Source organism: Odocoileus virginianus, unplaced genomic scaffold (genome assembly GCF_023699985.2).
Source record: "Odocoileus virginianus isolate 20LAN1187 ecotype Illinois unplaced genomic scaffold, Ovbor_1.2 Unplaced_Contig_38, whole genome shotgun sequence".
Lineage (NCBI taxonomy): Eukaryota > Metazoa > Chordata > Mammalia > Artiodactyla > Cervidae > Odocoileus > Odocoileus virginianus.
In genome coordinates this window covers 49,728-68,417 of record NW_027224355.1, presented here as the reverse complement: position 1 = coordinate 68,417, position 18,690 = coordinate 49,728, and the positions used below count along the sequence as shown (strand labels likewise).

The 18,690-nt window shown below is 44.6% G+C and overlaps 1 protein-coding gene across 1 annotated transcript in view; it reads right to left on the bottom strand.

Moving 5' to 3' along the window:
- Positions 1-17,925: 17,925 nt before the first annotated feature.
- PHKA2 (phosphorylase kinase regulatory subunit alpha 2) overlaps positions 17,926-18,690 on the bottom strand; it is a gene marked incomplete at its 5' end in the record, with an annotated part of 44,240 nt that continues 43,475 nt past the window's right edge. Inside the window, one exon of the mRNA XM_070464637.1 lies at positions 17,926-18,587. Coding sequence (XP_070320738.1) covers positions 18,417-18,587 — 171 coding nt within the window. The remainder of the gene's footprint in view (positions 18,588-18,690) is intronic.

Below are 18,690 nucleotides of genomic sequence, written 5' to 3'. Positions count from 1 at the left end.
ACCCAGTATTTGCTGGGTCATATGGTAGTTCTATTTTTAGTTTTTTAAGAAACCTCCATACTGTTCTCCATAGTGGCTGTATCAGTTTACATTCCCATCAACAGTGCGGAGAGTTCCCTTTTTTCCACATCCTCTCCAGCATTTGTTGGTTGTAGACATTTTATTGATGGTCATCTGACCAGTGAGAGGTGATACCTCACTGTGGTTTTGATTTGCATTTCTCTAATAATTTGTGATATTGAGCATTTTTTCATGTGTTTGTTAGCCATCTGTATATCTTCTTTGGAGAAATGTCTGTTTAGGTCTTCTGCCCACTTTTTGATTGGGTTGTTTGTTTTTTGGTACTGAGCTGCATGAGCTGCTTATAGATTTTGCAGATTAACCCTTTGTCTGTTGTTTTGTTGGCAAATATTTTGTACCATTCTGAGGGTTATCTTTTCATCTTGTTTGTGGTTTCCTTTGCTGTGCAAAGCTTTTAAGTTTAATTAGGTTCCATTTATTTTTGTTTTATTTTCATTACTCTAGGAGGTGGATCAAAAAGGATCTTACTGTGATTTATGTTAGAGTGTTCTGTCTGTGTTTTCTTGAGGTTTTCATATTTTCTAACACAGGTATTTAGGTTATACATTTCACTCAAAGCATTGTTTTTTCTGTATGTCACAAGATTTGATATGCACCATTTTCATTTACTTCTGAATATTTTGAAGCTGTCATTTGAATTCCTCTTTTGCCTGTGAGTTACTTCCACTTTTAAAAGATTTGTAAATGTCTTGGGATTATTTACATTTTTAAAGGTCAAGGATTGTGGTCTTTATAGTTATTATAAAATATTGGCTATATTTCCTGTGCTGTACAATATATCCTTGTAGCTTATTTCTTATTTTTTTCTTTGTGGCGGGTCTTCATTGCTGCGTGTGGGCTTTGTCGACTCTTTGCTGTGCATGGCTTCTCACTGTAGTGGTCTCGCGCGCCATGGAGCATGGACTCTAGGGCACTTGGTCTTCAGTAGTTGCAGCACCTGGGCTCACTAGTTGTGGCTTACAAGCCTAGAGTGCTGGTTCATTAGGTGGTGGTGCATGAACTTAGTTGCCCTGCAGCACAGCACATGGGATCTTCCTGGACCAGGGATCAAACCAGAGTCCCCTGCATTGCAAGACAGACTCCCAACCACTGAATCATCAGTGAAGCCTATTTTTTTTATACATAGTACTTGATGCCTCTTCATTGCTTATCCCATCTTGGCCCTCCCCCTTCCCTCTCCCTACTAGTAACCACTAATTACTTCTCTATATTTGTGAGTCTCTGTTTTTTTATATAGATTTATTTTATTTTTTAGATTCCACATATAAATGATAACATACAGTATTTGTCTCTTTCAGTCGAACTTATTTCACTAAGCATAATGCTCTCTAGGTTCTTCCATACTATTGCAAATGGCAGAAGTCCATTCTTTTTATAGCTGAGTAGTATTCCATTGTGTGTGTGTGTGTGTATTTACCACATCTTTACCCATTCATCTGTTAATGGAAACTTGGGTTGCTTCCGTATCTTGACTATTGTAAATAATGCTCCTTAGAACATTGGGGTGCATGTATTTTTTTGAATTAATGTTTCATTTTCTTTGAATGTATACCCAGGAGTGGGATGGGCATGGGATGGGGTGGAGAACCACGTGACAAGGATCACATCATGGTTCTATTTTTAGTTTCTTTGAAGAACTTCCATACTGTTTTCCACAATGTCTGTACCAACTGATGTTCCTATCAACAGTGTACAAGGGTTCCCTTTTCTCTACATCCTTGCCAACATTTGTTATTTGTGGTTTTTTAATCTTTATTTTTTATTGGAGTATAGTTGCTTTACAATGTGTGTTAGTTTCAGGAGTACAGCAAAGTGAATCAGCTATACATATACATATCCTTTTTCAGATTCTTTTCCCATATAGGTTATTACAGAGTACTGAGTAGAGTTCCCTGTATCTGTGTTCTTTTTGATGATAGCCATTCTCACAGGTATGAGGTGGTATCTCATTGTGATTTTGATTTGCATTTCTCTGATAGCAATGTTGAGCATCTTTTCATGTGCCTGTTGGTCATCTGTATGTCTTTTTTGGAAAAATGTCTATTTAGGTCTTCTGCCCATTTTTGAATTTTTTTTAATATTGAGTTATATCAGCTGTTTATGTATTTTGGATATTAACCTCTTACTGGTCATATCATTTGCAAATATTTTCTCTCATTTAGCAGATTGTCTTCTTATTTGGTTGATGATTTCTTTTGCTGTGCCAAAGGTTTTAAGTTCAATTTGGTCTCACTTGTTCATTTTTGTTTTTGTTTCCTTTGCCTTACAAAACAGATCCCAAAATATATTGTTACAATTTATGTCAGAGTGTTCTGCCTATGTTTTCTTCTGGAAGTTTTATGTTTTCTGGTCTTATATTTAGGTCTTTCCATTTTAAATTTCTGGTCTTAGCCATTTTAAATTTATTTATATATATGGTATAAGAAAATGTTCTATTTTCCTTCTTTTACATGTTGCTGTCCAATTATCCCAATACCATGTTTTTTAATTTTTTAATTAATTTATTTTAATTGGAAGATAATTGCTTTACAATAATGTGTTGGTTTCTGCCCAACATCAGCATGAATCAGCTATAGGTATGTATATGTGTCCTCCCTCTGGAACCTCCCTCCCACCTGCCACCCAATCCCACCCCTCTGGGTTGTCACAGAGCACCAGGTTGAGCTCCCTGTGTCATACAGCAAATTCCTACTGGCTCTCTGTTTTATCTATGGTAATGTATATGTTTCAATGCCACTCTCTCCATTTGTCCCACCCTCTTCTTCCCCTGCTGTGTCCACAAGTTCTCTATGTCTGCATCTCTATTCCTTACCCTGCAAATAGGTTCATCAGTGCCATCTTTCTAGATTCCATATGTATGCATTAATACTGTTGTTATTCTTCAGTCGCTCAGTTGTGTCCGACTCTTTGCGACCCCATGAACTGCAGCACGCCAGGCTTCCCTGTCCTTCACCAACTCCTGGAGCTTGCTCAAACTCATGTCCATCAAGTCAGTGATGCCATCCAGCCATCTCATCCTGTTGTCCCCTTCTCCTCCTGCCTTCTATCTTTCCCAGCATCAGGGTCTTTTCCAATGAGTTAGCTCTTAGATCAGGTGACCAAAGTATTAGAGCTTCAGCATCAGTCCTTCCAATGAATATTCAGGATTGATTTCCTTTAGGATTGACTGGTTTGATCTCCTTGCAGTCCAAGGCACTCTCAAGAGTCTTCTCCAACACCACAGTTCAAAAGCATCAGTTTTTTGGCACTCAGCCTTCTTTATGGTCCAACTCTCACATCCATACCTGACTACTGGAAAACCATAACTTTGACTATATGGACAGACTTTGTTGGCAAAGTAATGTCTCTGCTTTTTAATATGCTGTCTAGGTTTAGTATAGCTTTCCTTCCAAGGAGCGTCTTTTAATTTCATGGCTGTAGTCACCATCTGCAGTGATTTTGGAGTCCAAGAAAATAAAGTCTGTCACTGTTTCCATTGTTTTCCCATCTATTTGCCATGAAGTGATGGGACTGGATGCCATGATCTTCGTTTTTTGAATGTTGAGTTTTAAGCCAGCTTTTTCACTCTCCTCTTTCACCTTCATCAAGAGGCTCTTTAGTTCCTCTTTGCTTTCTGCCATAAGGGTGGTGTCATCTGCATATCTGAGGTTATTGCTATTTCTCCTGGAAATCTTGATTCCAACTTGTGCTTCATCCAGTCTGGCATTTCGCATGATGTACTCTGCATATAAGTTAAATAAGCAGGGTGACAATATACAGCCTTGACGTACTCCTTTCCCAATTTGGAACCAGTCTGTTGTTCCATGTCTGGTTCTAACTGTTGCTGTTCTTGACCTGCATACAGATTTCTCAGGAGGCAGGTAAGGTGGTCTGGTATTCCCATCTCTTTAAGAATTTTCCAGTTTGTTGTGATCCACACAGTCAAAGGCTTTAGCATAGTCAATGAAGCAGAAGTAGATGTTTTTCTGGAATTTCTTGCTTTTTCTATGATCCAACAGATGTTGGCAATTTGATCTCTGGTTCCTCTGTCTTTTCTAAATCCAGCTTGAACATCTGCAAGTTCTCAGTTCATGTACTGTTGAAGCCTGGCTTGGAGAATTTTGAGCATTACTTTGCTAGCATGTGAAATGAGTGCAGTTGTGCAGTAGTTTGAACATTCTTCGGCATTGCCTTTCTTTGGGATTGGAATGAAAACTGACATTTTCCAGTCCTGTGGCCATTGCTGAATTTTCCAAATTTGCTGGCATATTGAGTGCAGCACTTTAACAGCATCATCTTTTAGGATTTGAAATAGTTCAGCTGGAATTCCATCACCTCCACTAACTTTGTATATGTACATATTTGTATATATTTTTATATATGTACATAGCTTTGTATATATAATGTATATAATGCATTAATACATGATTTTTGTTTTTCTCTTTCTGACTTACTTCACTCTGTATAACAGGCTCTAGGTTCATCCATCTCACTAGAACTGACTCAAATTCATTCCTTTTTATGGCTGAGTAATATTCCACATATGTACACATCTTCTTTATCCATTCATCTGTTGATGGACATCTAGGTTGCTTCCATGTTCTGGCTATTATAAACAGTGCTGCGATGAACATTGGGGTACATGCATCTTTCAGTTTTGGTTTCTCCAGGGTATATGCTTAGAAGTGGTATTGCTGGGTCATATGGTGGTTTTTATTCCTAGTTTTTTAAGGAATCTCCATACTGTTCTCCGTAGTGGTTTTATCAGTTTATATTCACACCACCAGTACAAGGGGTTCCCTTTTCTCCACATCCTCTTCAGCATTTATTGTTTATAGATTTTTGTGTGTCTGTGTGTTGCAATAGAATTTCATAGAAAAGCCTAGACCATGGTCATTGCATCTTCTGAATTCTGAAATAAAGAAATAACCTAATAGTCCAAACTGTGACCATTCTGCTAGGGACCACCTATCCTTTCTCCTGTTCCCAGCAGGCACCATTTTCAATCCTGCTTATTGGAGACCATGGATGAAATTGTTGTTTAGTTGCTAAGTCGTGTCCAACTCTTTTGCAGCCCTGTGAATTGTAGCCCACTAGGCTCCTCTGTCCATGAAATTTTGCAGGCCAAGACTACTGGGGTAGGTTGCCATTTCCTTCTCCAGATAGATTTTCTGGTGATAGCCTCTCTGACTGGTGTGACATGATACCTCATTATAGTTTGGATTTGCATTTATCTAATCATAAGCAATGTTAAGCCTTTTTCCATGTGTTTATTAGCCATCTGTATGTCTTCTTTGGAGAAATGTCTATTTAGGTCTTCTGCCCATTTTTTAATTGGGTTGTTTGTTTTTCTGATATTGAGCTGCATGCATACATGTGCATGCTAAGTTGCTTTAGTTGTGTCTGACTTTTTGCAACACCATGGACTATAGCCCACCAGGCTCCTCTGTCCCTGGGATTCTCCAGACAAGAATACTGTACTGAGTTGCCATACTCTCTTCCAGGGGGATCTTCCCGACCCAGGGATCAAACCTGAGTCTCTTACATCTCTGCATTGGCAGGCAGGTTCTTTATCACTAGTGCTACCTGGGAAGCCTGCTGTATGAGTTGCTTTTATTAATAGATTTTGGAGATTAATCCTTTGTCAGTTGTTTTGTTGGTAAATACTTCCTACCATTCTGAGGGTTCTCTTTTCATCTTATTTATGGTTTCCTTTGCTGTGCAAAAGTTTTAAGTTTAATTAGGTCCCACTTATTTTTGTTTTTATTTCCATTACTCTAGGAGGTGGGTCATAGAGGATCTTGCTGTGATTTATGTCATAGAGTGTTCTGCCTATGTTTTCCTCTAAGAGTTTTATAGTTTCTGGTCTTACATTTAGGTCTCTAATCCATTTTGAGTTTATCTCTGTGTATGGTGTTAGAAAGTGTTCTAATTTCATTCTTTTACATGTAGCTGTCCAGTTTTCCCAGCACCACTTAACTGAAGAGACTACCTTTTCTCCATTGTATATTGTTGCCTCCTTTGTCAAAGATAAGGTGCCCTTAGGTGTGTGGGTTTATCTTTGGGCATTCTGTCTTGTTCCATTGGTATATATGTTTTTGTGCCAGTACCATCCTGTCTTGATGACTGTAGCTTTGTAGTATGGTCTGAAGTCAGGAAGGTTGATTCCTCCAGCTCCATTCTTCTTTCTCAAGATTGCTGTGGCTATATGAGTATTTTGTGTTCCCATACGAATTGTGAAATTTTTTCAGTTCTGTGAAAAATGCCATTGGTAATTTGATAGGGATTGCATTGAATCTGTAGATTGCTTTGGGTAGTATAGTCATTTTCACAATATTGATTCTTCCAATCCAAGAACATGGTATATCTCTCCATCTGTTTGTGTTGTCTTTGATTTCTTTCATCAGTGTCTTATAGTTTTCTGCATACAGGTCTTTTGTCTCCTTAGGTAGATTTATTCCTAGGTATTTTATTCTTTTGGTTGCAATAGTGAATGGGACTAATTCCTTAATATTTCTTTCTGATTTTTCATCTTAGTGTATAGGAATGCAAGAGATTTCTGTGTATTGATTTTGTATCCTACAACTTTACAGAATTCACTGATTAGCTCTAGAAATTTTCTGATCCTATCTTTAGGGTTTTCTATCTATAGTATCATGTTGTCTGCAATCAGTGAAAGTTTTATTTTTTCTTTTCCAATCTGGATTCCTTTTTTCTTTTTCTTCTCTGATTGCCATGGCTAGGACTTCCAAAACTATGTTGAATAATAGTGGCAAGAGTGGGCACCCTCTTCTTGTTCTGATCTTAGAAAATGCTTTCAGTTTTCACCATTGAGAATGTTTGCTGTGGGTTTGTCATATATAGCCTTTATTATGTTGACGTAATTTCCTTCTCTGCCCATTTTATGAAAAGTTTTTATGATAAATGGGTGCTGAATTTTGTCAAAAGCTTTATCTGCATCTATTGAGATTATCATGGTTTTATCTTTTAACTTGTTAGTATGGTGTATCACATTAATTTGCATATATTGAAGAATGTTTGCATCCCTGGGATAAAGTCCACTTGATCATGATGTATGATCTTTTTAATGTGTTGTTGGATTCTGTTTGCTAAAAGTTTGTTGAGGAATTTTGCATCTATGTTCATCAGTGATATTGGCCTGTAATTTTCTTTTTTTGTGATGTCTTTGGTTTTGGTATCAGGGTGATGGTGGCCTCATAGAATGAGTTTGGAAGTATTCCTTCCTCTGCAATTTTTTGGAAGAGTTCAAGGATAGGCATCAGCCCTTCTCTAAACATTTGCTAGAGTTCACCTATGAAGCCATTATGACCCTGGGCTTTTGTTTTTTGGGAGGTTTTTGAGCACAGTTTTGATTTCAGTGTTTGTAATTGCCTTGTTCATAATTTATATTTCTTCATGGTTCAGTCTTGGAAGGTTGAACTTTTCTAAGAATCTGTCCATTTCTTCCAGGTTGTCTATTTTATTGGCATATAGTTGCTCGTAATAGTCTCTTATGATCCTTTGCATTTCTGTGTTGTCTGTTGTAACTTCTTCTTTCTCATTTCTTATTTTGTTTGATTCTTCTCCCTTTTTTTCTTGATGAGTCTGGCTAATGGTTTGTCAATTTTGTTTATCTTTCAAAGAACCAGCTTTTAGTTTTATTGATCTTTGCTATTGTTTCCTTCATTTATTTTTCATTTATTTCTGCTTTGATCTTTATGATTTCTTTCCTTCCCCTAACTTTAGGGTTTTTTTCTTCTTCTTTTTCCAGTTGCTTTAGGCCAACATCACTTTTTGAAGAGACTGTCTTTTCTCCTTTATATATTCTTGCCTCATTTATCCTAGATTTATCCTAGATTAATTGGTTGTAAGTGTATGGGCTTATTTATTGACTCTCTATTCTGTTCCATTGACCTATGTATCTGTTTTTGTGCCTATATCATACTCTTTTGATGACTAGTTTTGTAGTGTAGGGAAGTCAGGGAGCCTGATTCCTCCAGCTTTTTTTTTTATTAGTGTTTTTCTTAATGGCTTAGTATATAATCAAAATTTTAATGCTCCACATGTTCATGGAGACCCCAGTGTGTATTCTCACTGTTCTATCAACTTGTCTATCTGTCCCTCTTATTAAGGTTAATTGTATCATTCAGTTTTCTGTCCTTGATGATATTTTGTTACGCTCAGCTTGTCAGTAGTCAGATATATGTTGAAATTTCACACTAGGAAGATTGATTTATTGATTCCTCCTTGTAGTTCTATCAATGGTTCCTTTATATATTTTGGAGTTCCTAATATTTTGTTGGGTATATACATGTTTAACATGGTAATATCTTCTTGATGAATTTGCTCTTTTATCATCACATAGTCACCTTTTTCATCCTTAATACTTTCATTTTTTGTACTGAAATCTATTTTACCTGACACGAGCACAGTGATACCAGCTCTCTTTCTGTTAATATTTGCCTAACATGTCCTTTTTCATCCTTTTCCTTTAAACCTTTAGTGTCCATATGCTTAATAAAGAGCACATATCTCTCTGTAGTAACCTGATTTGTCAACATTTGTCTTTTAACTGGTGAGTCTGGAACATTTGATCATGATTCTCTTGTAGATTTTTTTCTAACACCTTCACTTGTATTGTGGTTTGTCTCATCTTGTCTATGTTTCTCTGCTTTAACCTACCATGTGGGGAAGTGGAAGATAAGGGAGATGGTTTCAGTTTCAGGCCAGGCTCAAGGTTGCCCATCCAGCAGCCATCCTCCTCCTTCCTTGTTAATAGGACCCAAGTTTGTGTTGGGCATTTGACAGGTTATGTTTCAGAAAATGACTCCTTCCCTCAGGGCCACAAATGCTTGTTTATTCTACAGTACACTATCTCTAAAGCTATCCTGTTAATCTTATCATCTTTGCCAGTGATCAGTCTAAAACAGGCATATGACTCAGTTCTGGCCAATTAAAATTATGGGAAAGTCTGTGAGGAGGCTTGTGGGAAAGATTTCCCTGCCTGGAATTGGTTGAGGGAGAGAGAAAGAGGGTGGGAAAGAGAGAGACTGACTCAAGAGGAAAGCCCTGCCCCTCGCTTCTTGGTTGGGATGTTGTCTTTTAAGTGTGTGGTGCTTAGTGCTGTGGCAGCTGTCTTGTAACCATGAGAAGAGGAAGCAACACATTCTGAGGATGATAGAAAAGGAAGATAGGAAGGGCATGGATCATTCATGACATTGTTGAGCCACTGAACCAACCCTGCAACCTCCTGGCTCCAGACTTCTTGTTAATGAGGTGATGATTATTATTTAAGCCACTGATAGCTGGGTAGTCTATGATGTATAGCTGAAAGTACCCTGAGAGATTACGGAGGAATCTGTCCACTCGTACCTTCCTGACTTTTATTTTGCTTGTTCTATTTTTTAAAAATATTTATGTATTTATTTGGCTGCACTGGGTCTTAGTTGTGACATGCAGGATCTTCAGTCTTCCTTGTGGCATGCGAACTCTTAGTTGTGGCATGTGGGATCTAGTTCCCTGACCAGGGATCAAACCCAGGGCCCCCTGCATTGGGAGTGTGGAGTCTTAGCCAGTGGACCACCAGGGAAGTCCTTGTCCTGCCTTTTAGAGTTCTGGGAACAGACAGGTCTTCAGAGGACACTGCCTGCGCACCCTAGCGCCAGTCCATACTTAAGCAGAAGACATGACAGGTAGGGATTGAAGGCCTTTTACTCTCCTATCTCTTTTCGCCTTTAGCTCCGCATCACACTGTCAAGCTCAGAGGCTGAAAATTCCACAAGTTATTGTTTTCACTGAGGCTAAAATGTGACTTGTGAAAGGTAAATACCCCTGAAAGGGCTGGGAATGACCAATGACCATCAAGGCTTATTTCCTCTAACGCTCACTTCTGCAACATGGACCCTCTCAGAGGAAACACGAGATTGGCTGGAGTGAGGACAGTGGGGGAGAGAAGGGATTTGGGGGCTGATTTTACACATGAATTTATTGAACGTTTGCTAGTTCCCAAGAGCTGTATCCTCACTATCTGATTTTTTAGAAAAAAATCAAACTTTTACTTAATACTTACTGTGGTACCAAGTGATATCCAAGCACTGTAAGAAGTAATGCATTTAATCCTTGTAACAATCATAGAAGATGAGGGTGCTCTCATAAGGCTCACTTCTCAGAGTTGGACCAGGCACACGGGTGCCACCAGCTCAGAGGTGGGGCTCTGAACCATCCCCGAGCCAGGCATCTCTCATAGTCTTGGCAAAGCAACACCATGTCCTGCCAGCTCCCTGGCTTAGCCCCAAAGTGCCAACCCCCCTCCCTGCCTCTATTTGCCCTGCTCACTTGGTCCACAGCAGAGAGCCCTGCTCAGGGCGGAGCAGGGGGCAGTGACCTCTGTAGAGTATGAGTGACACCTGAATTGGGCTTAACCCAAGCTTTGCCGACTTACAGTCCTGATGGATCTTCTTTTAAAAAGTTTTTAATTCCTATTATCTAATTTTTAATGGTCCTTTGAATCCTTTCATGAGGAAAGGTGGCTCAGTGGAAGGACTTGCTGTCCACAGGCACACAGCTAAAAAGCTTGTCTGAGTTGACAGTCCGCATTCAAAGGCACTGGGCTGCCTCCCATGGGGACTGAGAGTCTGCAGGCCTTGGTGGGGGACTCCAGGGGGGAGGTGCGTAAGCCACTGTCTACTGAGTGTGCCAGTGGCTTACACGCATTATCATATGACATTATTATGTATACATGAAGATGATTATTACATACATTTCCCTTCTAATCTCTGGAACTTCCCAGTGAGGACAGTTTACATAATCCCCAGTGAGAAGAACACTGAGAGGCACCAAGAGACTGTACAATCCATGGATGCCCAGCTCCAAGCAGCAATGTGGGGATTTGACTTTTTGCCTGACTGACCCCAGAGCTCCTGGTGGAGAAAGAGCCAGGGGCACAGGATGCAGTCAAGCCAGATTTTATGCCTTAAGACAACTGCTGCCTCCATCTCCCAATTTTGTCAAAGGCCACCATGTGGTCAAGGTCTCTCAGGTGGCAGGGTCCACATTAAAACAGATACTCTAAATAAGAGCTTTGCAGTTTCCAAAGCACTAACCATGATTCTTCCGAATTGGAATGGATGCTTGGAGAAAGTGGAGCAGGCCGTGGCCTCTTGGCTTTAGCTGGGGAGCTAAGGGCCACCAGGCCTATTGTGGGCCATGCCTAGAGCACTGTCAGTGTAGCCCCGAGCTCTTTGCCCACTGGAGGCCTGTCTGGCATTCACCCCTCCAGGCGCGACTGATTCTGAAGTTGGCCGGAAGGTATCTGTGTTGCCTCTTTGCAAGATTTGGATCATCCTAGGCTGCAGTAGGCTTTTAATCCCTATATGCTAAACCAAGAATTCCCTTCCCCTGCAGTAGTTCGCTCCATACCTGCTATCCAAATTTTATGTAATCCAAGAAAACGTGAGGCTGTGTTCTGAGAGGTTTGTAAAGGAAACACAGTATTTGCCCAAATCTAGGTAAACATGGAGTCTTGAAAACCAGGCTTTAGTCCTGACCTAATGTGGGAGAATTTATGAAATTCACAAGCCTCTTGTGCCTCAGTTTCCTCAACTGTAAAATCTTGGTGCTGAGAATGGTCATCTAAGTAAGCAGATGTACAGCGATAAAGTGTGTTCTTTACTAATGTCTGAGGGGTGTGCTACTTGAGCAGATGTTGGGTTTAAATCTCTGCCACCTTCCTCCATTTTTCCAATACACCCGAGGCTTACCAGATGTCACACCCACAGAGGACAGAGTCACTTATTCCAGAGAGGACTCACAGCCAATCCTACTGGCCTCATGTATTCCCACTGCTATTTGCAGTCTTTACCCTGCCCCCCACCACATGTTCCCCTGACCACCACCTCCCAGCTCCCTTCCTCCCGAGGATGACTCACTACATTTCTTGCTTGCTTGCTCCATTGTGCTGTTTTTAGATTCAGAAAAAGAAATGTGTCAAATTTAAAACAGCATAGCACAGCTATTTAAAGTTCAGAGCATGAAGCCTTTAAGAGCCTGGAAGGCCTTGGCCCCCAATTTTCCTCGTGCTTTCTAAGGCCCGACCTGAAAGGCAGCTGGGCACTTGCAGATGGTAGAGACGAGGTTTGATGTCCCCTGGGGTGCAGACTGGGAGAATCTTCTGCCAGGGTGGGGAGAGCAGGAGACTGCGAGCCTCAGGGAGAGCCCCAGGGACAAGGTCCAGCCTGATTCCCTTGGTGGCCCCTTGCTGCAGGACTCGCACCCTTGGCACAGGAAATGTGGCAGTGGTGGATGATGGTTGGGTGCACGTGTGTACATTTGCTCAAAAATGGTCTAAGGGCCACACAGGGTTTTAAGTCTGAGGGGGAGGAGGCTTGAGGAAGGGGGCAAGAATAGTTTCCCTCTGTTCAGTCATTTGTTTACCTCTATTTTCCAGCTCCAGGAGGAGCCTGTGTGCTTCCCAAGAGGAGTGGAAGGAAGCACAACTGTCCTGGGCACTTGCCTCCTTCCTCTCACCTTCCCCATCCCAGTCTCTCCAAACCTGCTGTAAAATGAAACCCTTCTCCCCTCTGCCCTCACATGTCCCTTCTCTGGAAAGGTGGGCATTCCTCTGTCCCAGCCCCCCAGTGACTTGGGGCCAAAGTCCAGGCTCCAACACTCCACAGTGCCGTTCTGCACCCTCTGGCCCCCCTCCTAGTCCAGAAACGTGGTGAGTGCACTCCTGCCTTCAAGACCTTTGCAACTGGCTTGTTCCCTGACCTGGCACATTTTTTTCCCTCAGTAGAATGTTCCAGCCCTCATTTCCTCCACGTCTCTGACCAAACTGTACCTTATCAGAGGTCTTCTCTGCTCATCCATAGGGCAGTCCCCATTGCCCCCAGGCCTCCTTGCCCTCTTTGCTTCAATCTGGTCCAGCCTCTTGTCATCCTGACACAGTATGCGTGTTTGCTCATTGGTTTATTGTCTGGGCCAGGACAGGAAGGAGGACTCTCCGCCCCACTGGCCAAGCTCCATGGAGACAGAGATGGGCTTGGTCTTGAGCCCTCCCCTAATCCCCGTGATCCCGCCAGGGTTTGGCCAGCTGTAGGCCAAGGTCCAGTACTGATCGGTAGATGACATCCGTACACCCTTGACAAGCTCTTGCCCCGTCACCCAGAACATTTCCCTGACAGCTATCTTACTCATCCTTGACCCGCGCAGGGAGGGAGGCCCGCGACACCCAGGAGAGCATTCAGGGCTGCCCTCTCGTCCTCCTCTGGCGTCTTTGAGAAAACAGGGTCGTCCTGGTGAAGGGTGGCAAGTGTGTTCTGCAGAGTCTCCGCCGGCACCATGCTCAGAGTGAACCTTTGCTCTGCGCTCTGATTTGACCCCTCTCCCTGCTAACCTGCTTGTTTTGTCTCTTGCTTTTAACTAGGCTATGCCAGAGCCTGCCAAGCACAGCGCCGGCCACATAAACGTGGGCTGACAGCACAGAAGCATGGGGTAGGTGGGTGTGTGATCACTGCAGCCCACGTCAGCTCGCTGCTTTGGGGGTGAAAAGCCCAGAATCCTTTCTGGAGCCTCAGGCTCCAGTGCTCTGTGCGCCACCAAAGCCGGCTGGGCCGTTTTCACTCCAGATGGAGCTCTGTGGTTAATAAGGGAGAGAGCACTGGGCAGCAGCTGGTGCTGAGGGAGGGAGAGGAGTGCGAGGCCGACTCACCTCCATGCCTTAGCTCCCTGGAGCCCAGGAGACAGTGGCTTAGACGCTTGCAAGAACTGGGGGGTGGCTGCTCGGTGACAGCTGGGGGAATTTATGCACACTGTCAGGATACAGGCTTACACTTCGAATGAGTTCCAACTCTTTATTTTTAAATCCCCCAGCTGGCTGAAGACTTAGAAGGAATGATGAGACAATTATTTGCATCTTGTCCCAGGCGGGCTGTCACTCAGAGTCCAGGAAAAGGCAGGTGTGCCAGGAGCTTTGCTACACTCCTTGGAAGCTGAGTGACAGCAGGTGGTCTGCTGGGCAGTCCAGGTAGCAGCAGCGACCCTGCCTCTGACTCAGTAACATTTCTGCTAGAGAGAACCTGGGACTGGCCCAGCTTGAGTGAAGGGCAGGGCTGTGGGCTGCCTGCTGTGCACACCCTCTTCACTCTTGCCGCCCAAGCCTCAAAAAGGCACCCCCTGGGGGAGCACCTGTCCTTCTCTGGACAGAGGCATATGAGCCGAGGGTCCTGGCTGTAGTGGACACTTAGTTTTAGATGCTTAACATGTGAACCACCTTCCTGGGTCTGGGGGTAGCTCTCCCCCATTATGAAGCCAGCTCCACCAACCTCCCACCCCAGCTAATGGAACACACCTGCTAGATTCTGAGTTGACCACTAGTGACGGTGTGAAATCTAGTCTGGAGACCGGCAGCAGCCTCAATATTTAGTTTCTGAAAGAGTGGAGGTGGTGGTTCTAGTGACAGCGGTTGGCTTTGGGGGCATCTGTGGTGCAAGTCACAGGGTGTGAGCACGGAGAGGACTGGGGAGTCACCAAGTCTGGTGATCATGTGACTTAGCCCATATCCTTTAAGACACATGTTTCCTACCCAGCTAGAGTTGCTAATTTCAACTAAAAACTCTGACACAGTGGTGAGTGGTGACACAGAGACCATGAGAGAACAAAGCCAGTGACTAAGAATTCTCCTCGGCAAGTGTGCCCTCTTGGGTTTGTAGCTGGAAAGGTCTTCCAAAAAGGAAGGTATAACCATTGCCCCACGCCCAGTTTAGATGGAGCTCGGGGCTGTGCCCTTTGTGAAGCCTGTCTCGCCAGTCACCAGCCGTAGGCATCTGGCAGCCACCCTGCTGAGAGGTGGTCCTGTCCTGGAGCATGGGAGGCTTGACAGTGTGCCTCCTTAGGTCTTCTCAAACACGACTGGCATCTTTTCCTACTTGCTGCACCAGTCCAGTGATAACTGCCCCCAGTAAGTGCCTTCTTGAGCAATTCGTTTTTCATGATAGTTGACATACTACAACAAGGCAGAGAGGTGAATCGTGACTTTAGAGTTCATTGGTTCCAATGATTCCTGTCCTTCTAAGAAGGCATTTTTGCCAAAATTGCACATATGCTCCTTAAAAACATATACAATTATTTTCTGACAGAATTTTCCCATCTCTCAAACCATCAAACCCTGTGTGCATTTGGTTTGAAAATAGTCTTTCTTGCAGTTTCAGGTGGTCTTGTTCCTTAGAAGTGTCTTGGTAACTTGAGGATATGGCTTTTCCTAAACAGCTTTGAGGGAACAGGGGGACCCCAGGCTCTAAGAAGGTGGCAGTGTGGCTATACTGTCCCCTCGCCAGCAGAGCTATCAGTGTCCCAAGTCCGGGAGAACAGAAGGCATTATGAGAACATGCAAAGTGCAGAAGTGTACAGAACAGATGGCAGGGGCTTCAAAAGCGTAAGAATCACCTTGAAAGATAATGGCACTGAGGGAGGGGGCGGGAGGCTTTTGTACCTTTTGACACGGAAGCAGGGGAGACAAAAGTGATTTGCCAGACTTGCGTGTAAGTCAATAGAACTGAGATGCTCTGCCATAATTTACATCAAGGCAGGCCCGGCTGCCTGTCTTCTTGTCCAGAAATAAGTGGTATCAATCAACTGACAAACTGTTTCTCTTGCCTCCTGATCTTTTTGGTACATAAGGAGCATTTAACATCCTCTCTATCCAGGCAGTCATTGTGTAATGATCTCTCCTTCCATTCCCCGCACCTCAGAAGAGTTGCCGATGCTCTGACTGACCTCCGGACCAACATGGCCTGGGAGTCACCAGCTTGACTGGAGAGCCTCGCAGCTCCCCCAGCCCAGCCACTGGGCATATCTGGCTTCAGGGGAGCAGCTGCCATTCCCTCCCACTGAGCCCTGCCGCCAGATGGGGAGACTGAGGCCCACAGAGGCTAAACAATGGCCCATGTCATGGGGCTGCCGGTGGTGATGCTGGCTGGGGAGGCTAGTCCATCTGACTCAGAGACGGAGCCTTCCATGTTACTGGGGTCCCCTGGGTCAGGGCCAGAGCGAGCAGCAGGTGGGCAGCCAGCTGCTTTTTGACTGATGATGTGACAAATGTTTGTCACAGAACCTGCTAAACCCCAGCCGTGGCAAAGGTCTAAGCTTGGGTTCTCTGCTCTGAGGAGGGAGAGAGGAAAGAGTACCCCTGCCCCACTGCAACCACTGCCACTGAGTGTGGAGAACAAGCCCCCCAGGCACCCGGGCTCCTGGTGTGGGAACCTGTCCACTGAGGCCAGGATGGTAGCAGGACAGGCCTCTCCCATCCCCCTCCAACATCTGTTCCCCTTCTTGGTGGCGTGGGCCTCAGCTGCTTGTGAAAGGGATCAAGCTTCAGAAGCCTGTTCTTTGAAGCTGACAGCTTGATGCCTGTGGAAATGCAGTACTATTTCAGGATTTCATTTGAAAGAGGTTTCAAAAGAGTGAATCGAAGGCTCGGTTGAATTGCTTATTATGGCTCTTCTCCCGGCCGCGTCTCAGTTGGTGAGCCCAAACACAGCATCTGCGGCTTTGCACGTCATCCACAGGCAGGTGATGGTTCTAAATTAGCACCTGGCTCATTCTGGAAGGCTGTAACTCTTCCCGAGTCTTTGCCTGAGAGGCGACCGGGCCTTTAGCAGCTTGTACCTTTACATTCTCCGTGTTTGAAATGATCCACCAGGGAGCTTATCTGGTCAATGACATGAGTCTTGTTTATGTTAAGCATGTGCTTAGTTGCTCAGTCATGTTTGACTCTTTGCAACCCCATGGACTGTAGCCTGCCAGGCTCCTCTGTCCATGGGATTCTCCAGGCAAGAATACTGGAGTGGGTTGCTATGCCCTCCTCCAGGGGATCTTCCAGGGATTGAAACCAAGTCTGCCGTGTTGCAGGCGGATTCTTTACAGACTGAGCCACCAGGGAAACATGTGTTAAAGACACCAAAAATAAAGGCTATGAAATGTGGGGCTTGTGACCTCTCCCCCATGGACCCTTTGAGACAAAAGGGAGCAAACAGGCTTCCAAGGAAAGAGGTGGCAGAGAGAGGAAGGCTCTGGGCACCACGGCAGCTCAGGGGGGCACAGCCCCACCTACCCACACCGTCTGTGGGATCTGCCGCACCAACGGCAGGCCGCTGGGTGGTACCACCTTCCTGTCTCTCACCTTATCCTCCCCTGTCCCACTGCCCCCACCCTGAGTGCTGAGTCATGTCTCCTGTATTTTTGTATTTCCACACCTGACACAGCTTCCCACATGTGCCGATGAATGATGGAAGGAACCACCTAGTAAGCTGTGGAGAAAGGTTTCACATACTTGCTTCTTGGCGCTCATGGTCTCCAGACACCTGAAGGCCTCACGGTGAAAGTGCTGCTGGGAGAAAGGCCTGAGCCCAGCCTGGCTCTGCCACAGGGGGAGCACTGTTTCTGAGCACATCTCGCATTTCTGTGGCATTGGATGCTGCAGACTCACGACATGGCTCCCCCAAAACACAGGGTCGTGCTGCTCCCTGCTGGCCATCACCCCATGTGGGAGGGTGGAGGTGGGGGCAGAGGCCTATGCACACAGACTCCCTGCCTACACCAGCCCCCAAACAACAGTTGGCCCAGCTATAAGAAGAGTTGGCTCCTCCTCTGCCTTTTTTTCTTCTTGGTTAGATTGAAAGATGTGGGATTTTTCACAAGGCAGGAGAAACCCCTAATTCATGGGTGGCCAAGATAAAATCCTTGAAGACCATGAGCCAAAGTGAAGTGGGAGCAGTTTTCTAAATCTGGGTGAGAGAACTGTCACACGAAGATAGCCATGCCCATAGGACAAGATGCTGAGAAAGCCAGCTAGGCACGAGAAAACCAGGCCCCACAGAAAGAGCTGTTCTATTCAGTAAACAATTTGACCCACAGACAGACCATACTCTGTTAAGATGTTCCCTTTGTTAAGGTTTGCAGCTGCTGGAAGGATCTTTCCATGTTGAAGATGTGTCACTAGCTCATGGAACCTGTTCGGGAACTCCGCGAGAGCTGATTTAAGCTGCCTTTTCACTTCACTCTGCACTCAACAGAGACCCACTTCTAATCTGTCCTCAGACTCCAGGAGACCAGATGCTGTGACAAAAGTTTCAGTGAGATGAGTGTAGACGATGACCCCCCACCCCTCCCCAGTGCTCCTCAGGGGAGCACAGAAGTCAGCGGCCCTTTCTGGGGTTTGGATGTCTACTGCTTTCAAGTGTGTCACTATCATCCCCTCCCTGCCAGGGATTCTGACAGGCAAGACTTTGGGGAAAGCACAGGGGATCTTGGGGAACACAAGGAAGTGCCCACGAGAAAGAGACAGACTGAGCACCGAGGCCCTACTGCATCTGGCAACCTGAATTGGGCAGCAGTTCCTGCAAATGAGAAGCCACCGCCTTCGTTAGGTAGGTCATCGTCCCATAAGCCCCACTTGGAGCGCTGTCGTAAAAGAAATGGCAGATGCCTGTGGCTTGGTCTTTTTCCAGCGTGTCCATGGCTCCAGTCGACACCTGTAGCAGGAAAAAAAGGCAGAGGCAATGTGTGAGCAGAGCCGGCGCTCCCATCTGAACATGGGCAGTGCAACACTGATTCTAGAATGAGAGGATGGCTTCT